This window comes from Montipora foliosa, chromosome 9, assembly GCF_036669935.1.
Source record: "Montipora foliosa isolate CH-2021 chromosome 9, ASM3666993v2, whole genome shotgun sequence".
NCBI classification, from domain to species: Eukaryota; Metazoa; Cnidaria; class Anthozoa; order Scleractinia; family Acroporidae; genus Montipora; species Montipora foliosa.
In genome coordinates, this window is record NC_090877.1 from 41,711,443 (window position 1) to 41,721,442 (window position 10,000).

General features: G+C 36.0%; 1 protein-coding gene across 2 annotated transcripts in view; it reads right to left on the bottom strand.

Annotated features, from left to right (window-relative positions):
* The window catches only part of LOC137970005 (P2X receptor C-like), a 17,148-nt gene that overhangs the window by 347 nt on the left and 6,801 nt on the right, over positions 1 to 10,000 (bottom strand). Inside the window, exon 7 of one of the 2 annotated variants that reach the window (XM_068816447.1) lies at positions 1 to 355. This exon is cut by the window's left edge and continues 347 nt beyond it. In XM_068816447.1, coding sequence (XP_068672548.1) covers positions 183 to 355 — 173 coding nt within the window. In that variant the 3' untranslated portion in view covers positions 1 to 182. The remainder of the gene's footprint in view (positions 356 to 10,000) is intronic. The other variant, XM_068816448.1, reaches the window with a different exon arrangement.

The window sequence follows — 10,000 nt, forward strand, 5'->3', positions numbered from 1 at the left end:
TTTTACCTTTTGATGTCAATTTCCCAATAACAGGATGCTTTCTGTGAGCAAACTATGTTAATGGCGCAAAATGTAAGCAATGACGTCAGCAGAGATTCCCTCAGTTGCTCTTTGTTCTGATTGGGTTATTTAAATTTCGCCATCAGTTTTGATGAAAACCTCTTAATTAAACTTGCAAAAAGTTATTCATTTTTTTTAAGTTCTAGTATCGGAGACTCTTCGTACACAAATCGGCGGTATCTCAACTTGTCAGGCAGGACATAAAGAGCTAGGACGTCCACTATTGTTGCTGTTAATGTCAATAATCCCACTCCAGATACAAGATGCAGGAGAAGTGCGGGCAAAGAAAAGTGACCTGGCAAAATAAATAAATAAATAAATAATGTACAATATGTATTGTATATTATGTACACTCAGCCTTGTATATTATATAGACCGAAGGCATAAATAGCGGCCACAAAAATATTCTTTTGTTTATGTGCTAATTAGACTTACTAGCCTCGTTTTCATGGACAAAATACAAAAGAAATGTTCCTTGAGAGCGAGGCTAGTCAGTCTAATTAGCGCATAAACAAAACAATACATTTTTGGCCGCCATTTATGCATTCCGTCTATAAGGCCGAGTACTATATAAAGAATTTCTGAAACAGAGAGCTATATCCTATGGGACCAAAGATCACCAAGGTGCGGAGATCTCATAATTCTTCCCATTATTCGAAAGCCGAATTTTAAAACCGCTATGAACTGTGCCACAAAAATGTTTTCAGAGTTTAACATTGTCTCATTGCGTAATAACTTACATGGCCGTTGTGTTTACCGCAACTGAGATCGATGAGAACGAATCGAGGAATTGAGGTTGTTTGCGGTTTATATAGGAGATGAAAGAGCTTTGCCTTTGGTAAAACCTTGATGCCAAAAATACGCGAATAAATTAACTGAATGAACATTAGGTAGGGATTGAGAATAACCCAGCTGAAAAATAAACTCTTGTCCGAGATTTTTGCGGTTTTCTGTCACATTGAAGGCAAAAAAATAAGCATTTTTATTTACACTTTAGACCATGTACAATAATGAATTTCAACCTTTTTCTGTCATATCCGTCGTTTTTCCACCTAAAAATATGTTTTTCATGATTCCCATTTTGGGCCAGCAGGCTAAGAATGGAGGAGTCAGCGGTCATTTTACAGCTTACGACGTATGATATCTATGATATGGGGAAAACATGCGAGAACACTCCATATAGAAGCAGTGTTTAGACTGAAGTTTGTCATGAATCTTGAGTCCGCGAAGAAGCAGCAAAGCAATGAAGAAAATATCCACCGCAGCACTTGTATTTACCTTCTTTATCTTGATTACGAAATCTCAGTTCCCCACATCAAACGTCACAGCAGGCTGCGAATTTAGTATTTGAGCCCGCAGTGAGAAGGCCGAAAAAGGGTTGGTACTTTAAGTAGTGTTATTAAAGTGTATCGAAATAGTATGTAATTATATCATGGATGTATTAAAGGCCCTAAATTGTTATATATAAAGGTATATACCAGTGAATTTCCATTTATACCCATATATATTCATGTATTCCCATGTATATCCATGTATACCCATGTATGTCCATGTATACCCATATATGTTCATGTATAACCATGTATGTCCATGTATATACATGTATATCCATGTATACCCATGTACGTCCATGTATACCCATGTGTATCCATGTGTATCCATGTATGTCCATGTATACCCATGTATGGCCATGTATACCCATATATATTCATGTATACCCATGTATATCCATGTATGTCCATGTCTACCCATATATATTCATGTATACCCATGTATATCCATGTATACCCATATATATTCATGTATACCCATGTATATCCATGTATGTCCATGTCTACCCATATATATTCATGTATACCCATGTATATCCATGTATGCCCATATATAGTCATGTATACCCATGTATATCCATGTATAACCATGTATTTCCATGTACACCCATAGATATTCATGTATACCCATGTATATCCATGCATACCCATATATATTCATGTATACCCATGTAAATCCATGTATACCCATATATATTCATGTATACCCATGTATATCCATGTAAGCCCATGTATGTCCATGTATACCCATGTTTGTCCATGTATACCCATGTATATCCATGTATAACCATGTATTTCCATGTATACCCATATATATTCATGTATACCCATGTACGCCCATGTATACCCATGTATATCCATGTCTAACCATGTATATCCATGTATAACCATGTATGTCCATGTATATTCATGTATATCCATGTATAACCATGTATGTCCATGTATACCCATATATGTTCATGTATAACCATGTATGTTCATGTATATACATGTATATCCATGTATACCCATGTACGTCCATGTATACCCATGTGTATCCATGTGTATCCATGTATGTCCATGTATACCCATGTATGGCCATGTATACCCATCTACATCCATGTACAACCATGTATAGCCATGTATATGCATGTGTATCCATGTATGCCCATGTATGTCCATGTATGTCCATGTATACCCATGTATATCCATGTATAACCATGTATTTCCATGTATACCCATATATATTCATGTATGCCCATGTATGCCCATGTATACCTATGTATGCCCATGTATACCCATGTATATCAATGTATAACCATGTATGTCCATGTATACCCATGTAAATCCATGTATAACCATGTATGTCCATGTATACCCATGTATGTCTATGTATACCCATGTATGTCCATGTATACCCATCTACATCCATGTACAACCATGTCTAGCCATGTATATGCATGTGTATCCATGTATGTCCATGTATGCCCATGTATGTCCATGTATATCCATGTATATCCATCTATAACCATGTTTGTCCATGTATACCCATGTATATCCATGTATAACCATGTATTTCCATGTATACCCATATATATTCATGTATACCCATGTGTGCCCATGTATACCCATGTATGCCCATGTATACCCATGTATATCCATGTATAACCATGTATGTCTATGTATACCCATGTAAATCCATGTTTAACCATGTATGTCCATGTATACCCATATATGTTCATGTATACCCATGTACGTCCATGTATAACCATGTGTATCCATGTATAACCATGTATGTCCATGTATACCCATCTATGTCCATGTATACCCATCTACATCCATGTATAGCCATGTATATGCATGTGTATTCATGTATGCCCATGTATGTCCATGTATATCCATGTATATCCATGTATAACCATGTATGTCCATGTATACCCATGTACGTCCATGTATACCCATGTGTATCCATGTATAACCATGTATAGCCATGTATATCCATGTATATAAATGTATGCCCATGTATGTTCATGTATACCCATATATATCCATGTATAACCATGTATAGCTATGTATATCCATGTATACCCATGTATCTCTATGTGTACCCATGTAAATCTATGTATAACCTTGTATATCCATGTATACCCATGTATGTCCATGTATACCCATGTATACCCATGTATAACCATGTATACATATGTTCAGCCATGTATATCCATGTATATCCATGTACAGGCATGTATATCCTTGTATACCCATGTATCGCTATGTATACCCATGTAAATCCATGTATAACCTTGTATATCCATGTATACCCATGTATATCCATGTATAACCATGCATATCCATGTATATCCATGTATAGCCATGTATATTCATGTATACCCATGTATCTCTGTGTATACCCATGTAAATCCATGTATAACGTGGTATATCTATGTATACCCATGTATGTCCATGTATACCCATGTATATCCATGTATACCCATGTATGTCCATGTATACCCATGTCTGTCCATGTATACCCATGTATATCCATGTATAACTATGTATAGTCATGTATATCCATGTACAGCAATGTATTTCCATTTTTATCCATGTACAGCCATGTATATCCATGTATACCCATGTATATCCATGTATACCCATATATCTCTATGTATACCCATGTATATCCATGTATAACCGTGTATATCCATGTATCCCCATGTATACTCATGTATACCCATGTATACCCAAGTATACCCATGTATATCCATGGACAGCCATCTATTGCCATGTTTTTCCATGTATAGCCATGTATATCCCTGTAGAGCCATGTATATCCGTGTAAAGCGATGCAGTTCCATGTATACCCATCTATATCAATGTATACCCATGTTTGTCGATGTATACCCATGTGTACCCATGTATATTCATTTATACCCATGTATATCCATGTATTGTACAGTCATGTATTTCCATGTATATCCATGTACCGCAATGTATGCCCATGTATACCCATGTATATACATGTATACCCATGTATACCCATGTAGTATCATGTATATCTATGTATATCCTTGTATACCCATGTATATCCATGTATACCCATCTATATCCTTGTTCAGCCACGTATTTCCATGTACACCCATGTATATCCATGTATAACCATGTCTTTCCATGTATATCGATGTATACCCTTGTATATCCATGTTTTGCCATTTACATCCATGTATACCCATGTACAGCCATGTATCTCCATGTATACCCATGTTTATCTATGCATACCCTTGTATATCCATGTATACCCATGGATATCCATGTTTACCCATGTATATCCATGTACAGCCGTGTATAGCCGTGTGCAACAGTGTGTATCCATGTATAGCCATGTATGACATGGATATGTATTCATGTATAACCATGTACAACCATGTTTATCCATGTATAGCTGTGTAGTATCATATATGTCCATATATTTCCATTTAAAACCATGTATTTTCATGCTGTCCTTGTATATCTATTTATAACCATATATATCTATGTATAGCCTCTTATTATCATATATATCATATATATGCATGTACACCCAAGTACATCTATGTATAGACGTGTATTACCCTGCATATAACCATAATTTCCTTTCTACAGGGGCGACCATTTGGAATGCGCTGCTAGACCAGCTAAATCAATTGCCTTCTATAAATGGTTTAAGAAAGCAAATAAAATCTTTCACGTTTGCATCGGCAAAAACTGATTAAATTAAGAAATTTTTGTAAAAAGTATGTTAAGGTCATTGATTTTTAAACTTAGGTATCTTTGTATATCATACACGGCTTTTAGGTAGAACAGATTTTCTATGTAAAATACGTATGTAAATTTGGTGAAATTACCGCGTTTAACTAACGTTTTCCTATCCTATCTATCTATCTATCTATCTATCTATATCTGATATACTTAACCATGAGATCTTGATAAAGAAATTAGAATACTTTGGCTTTGATCACTCAGCAGTTGCCATTTTCCATTCGTATTTGTCAAATCGCAAGCAACAGTTTAGTGTGAATGGAACATCTTCTAAGCTCCTAGATATTTCGTGTGGCGTACCACAAGGCTCAATATTACGACCCCTTTTATTTTTAATGTATATAAATATTTCTTCGGCGAAATGTGACGCGTGAGTATTTTTCCAAAATAAGCAATAAACATAAGCACAAAGTTAACAAGTAAATAAAAGTTTGAGAATGACTGTATTTTCTCCTGTAAACTTTATAGGGAGCTTCAAACTTTACCAACATTTGTCCAAGGACAACAACTAATAACGTCTTATTAAGCATGTCGAAAGCATTTATAATGTCGGAAACAGGATAATTGGTATTGATTAAGGTAATGTTTATGTAATGATAATGATATATCTGCCCGGAAATCGAGCGTATCTATCTGTCTGCTTCAATTATTAAGTTTGTTTATCTTTTGTCCCGAAGATCTTTATAGCCAATAGCCAATCAGTTTACGTTTGATCAATGTATGTCTATAAGATAAGAGAACAATGGGTTGTAGTTTAGTCAGTCAGAGACATGAGCTTATGGTGTACGCCATCGGAGAAATTGTAAAAGAATCGAGGAAAGCGACAGTGTGGGTTCCTTACTTATTCCCCATAACAAAAACCTAAGTTTTCGGGTGCTTAGTATAATTGCTTTTAAACCAAAACGGTTATCGACACTGGGCATCAGCTTTGACCATAGATCGTGGGCATTTAAGCCCTTGCTTACCCCCACCCCCCTCCTCCTCAACAAGATTCAAGATTCAAGAGTTGAAGCCAGATCGCGAGCCCAAAAAAATATTCCAAGAAGAAATCTATTATGTTCACCTCCACCCACACACGCAGAGACGGATTTCTAAGTTTTGCCACTACTTAAAATAGTTTTATTGACATCATTCATTCAACAGAAAATATGGCCATTACCGAAGGTACTACGCCCGTAAAATAACACCTTTTTTGCAGTGGGATAATAAATCTCTTATTCGATGGTCTAACATATAAGGCCATTCTCTCCGTTGAGCATTGTCCGACCGACCCCAATTTTTGGAATTTTCAAAAAAAAAAAAGGGTAACGGTGTTTTAAAACCATTTTAATGTTGCATAGGAGTTTCAGGGGTTGATCCTTTTTCCCACGCTGTCTTAAGTTTAAAACAACATCCACCAACTTTTCAGCCATATTCATTTTGGGTTCACGTTTTGTTTGTTTTCCGGGCTCCACAGCTATGATGCTGGAGTAGCGGGACTCCGATTCCGAGACTGCCCAGGAAACGCATTTGACGCTAAACGAAAAAAAAAAAAGGAGGATGGGCTAATACTTGCGGACATTTTGCTCACTGCTCGCAAAATGCTTTGCAACTCTCAAAATATCCGCGCGTATTATATGTTAAACCATCGAATAAGATGTATTTATCACGCCGTCTGAAAAACAACAAAATATACCAGCAAAAGCTCGAGAATGAGCAAGAGTAGAATCTTTTCTCAATGCAGCAAAGCACAAGGAATAAATCTGGAAACAAACAAAAATAAGATACGAGAATGCGTTGATCGAGCCGTGTCTCCAAAGCTGCGATTGCTAATTCTGCTGTCGTACTTAGCATCATCAGCAGAATAGCGCACGATTGCAAATTTGTTTGGTGTATCTCCACCTTTTGTTTGCACTTGTGTTAAAGTGTGTGCTGCAATTGTCAACAAACTGAAGTCGCGGTTTATCACGTTACCTAAAGGAGAATATTTTAAAGAAGTCATGCGCATTTACAAAGACAGATGGGGATTTCCAATGTGTGCTGATACGATGGACGGTACTCATATTCTTGTAATTGCCCCACCGACCGACCATGACGACTTCGTGGATCTCAAAGGCTACCACATCATTCTTATGCAAACAGTTGTTGACTATGAAATGATATATGAAATATGGTGAACTGCGGATGTGAAATCCGAGTGAAACTATGATCCTCGCAGTTATGAACGCAATTTTAGCAATTGCGTAGGGATGAGCGCGCATGGGTGTGTATGAATATAAATGGATATCCATGGGTATAAATGGCTTAAGGCTTTACATGAATATACATGGTATACATAACCATGCATAGATATACATGGCTGTACAAGGATATACGTGGCTGTACATGGACAGAAAAGGATATACATGGGTATACATCGGTATACATGGATATACATAGGCATATATGGGTGTACATGGCTGTACATGGATATACATGCCTTCACATGGAAATACATGGATATATATGGCTGTACATGGATATACATGATAATACATGAATATACACGGGTATACATGGATATCCATGGGCATATATGGATATACATGGTTGTACATGGATATACATGCCTGTATGTGGATATACACGGGTATACATGGATATACATGGCTGTACATGGATATACACGATAATATATGGGTATCCATAGGTATACATGGACATACATGGCTGTATATGGATATTCATGGATATACACGGGTGTACATGGATATACATGGATATACATGGCTGTACATGGATATACATGGATATACATGGCTATACATGATTATACATGGATATGTATAGGTATACATGGACAGACATGGGTATACATTGGACATAAATGGGTATACATGGACATACATGGTTATACATGGGTATACATGAACATACATGGGTATACATGGATATACAAGGTTATACATAGATTTACATGGGTACACATAGCGATACATGGGTATACATGGATATACATGGCTATACATGGTTATACATGGATATATATGGGTATACATGAACATACATGGGCATACATGGATAAACATGGATATAAATGGATACACATGGTTATATATGGATGTAGATGGGTATACATGAACATACATGGTTATACATGGATACACATGGGTGTACATGGACATACATGGGTATACATGGATATACATGAATATATATGGGTATACATGGACATACTCGGTTATACATGGATACACATGGGTATACATGGACATACATGGGTATACATGGATATACATGGGTATACATGGACATGCATGGGTATACATGGACATACATGGGTGTACATGGCTATACATGGGTATACATGAATATATATGGCTATACATGGAAATACATGGTTATACATGGATATACATGGGTATACATGAATATATATGGGTATACATGGACATACATGGTTATACATGGATATACATAGGTATACATGGACATACATGGATACACATGGGTATACATGGACATACATGGATATACATGGGTATACATGAATGTATATGGGTATACATGGACATACATGGTTATACATGGATATACATGGGTATACATGAATATACATGGGTATACATGAATATATATGGGTATACGTGGATTTACATGGGTATCCATGAATATATATGGGTATGCATGGATATACATGGGTATACATGAATATATATGGGTATACATGAACATACATGGTTATACATGGATATACACGGGTGTACATGGACATACATGGTTATACATGGATACACATGGGTATACATGGACATACATGGGTATACATGGATATACATGGGTATACATGAATATATATGGGTATACGTGGATTTACATGGGTATCCATGAATATATATGGGTATGCATGGATATACATGGGTATACATGAATATATATGGGTATACATGGACATACATGGTTATACATGGATATACATGGGTATACATGGGCATACATGGGTATACATGAATTTATATGGGTATACATGGAAATTCATGGATATACATGGGTATACATGGACATACATGGTTATACATGGATTTACATGGGTATACATGGACATAAATGGGCATACATGAATATACATGGGTATACATGAATATATATGGGTATACATGGATTTACATGGGTATTCATGAATATATATGGGTATGCATGGATATACATGGGTATACATGAATATATATGGGTATACATGGACATACATGGTTATACATGGATATACATGGGTATACATGGACATATATGGCTATACATGGATACACATGGGTATACATGGACATACATGGGTATATATGGATATACATGGGTATACATGAATATATATGGGTATACATGGACATACATGGTTATACATGGATATACATGGATATACATGGGCATACATGGGTATACATAAATATATATGGGTATACATGGAAATACATGGTTATACATGGATATACATGGGTATACATGGACATACATGGGCATACATGGGTATACATGAATATGTATGGGTATACATGGATTTACATGGGTATTCATGAATATATGGGTATGCATGGATATACATGGGTATACATGAATATATATGGGTATACATGGACATACATGGATATACATGGGTGTACATGAATGTATATGGGTATACATGGACATACATGGTTATACATGGATATACATGGATATACATGGGTATACATGGACATACATGGTTATACATGGATATAAATGGGTATACATGGGCTTACATGGGTATACATGGATATACATGGGTATACATGAATATATATGGGTATACATGGAAATACATGGTTATACATGGATATACATGGTTATACATGGGTATACATGGC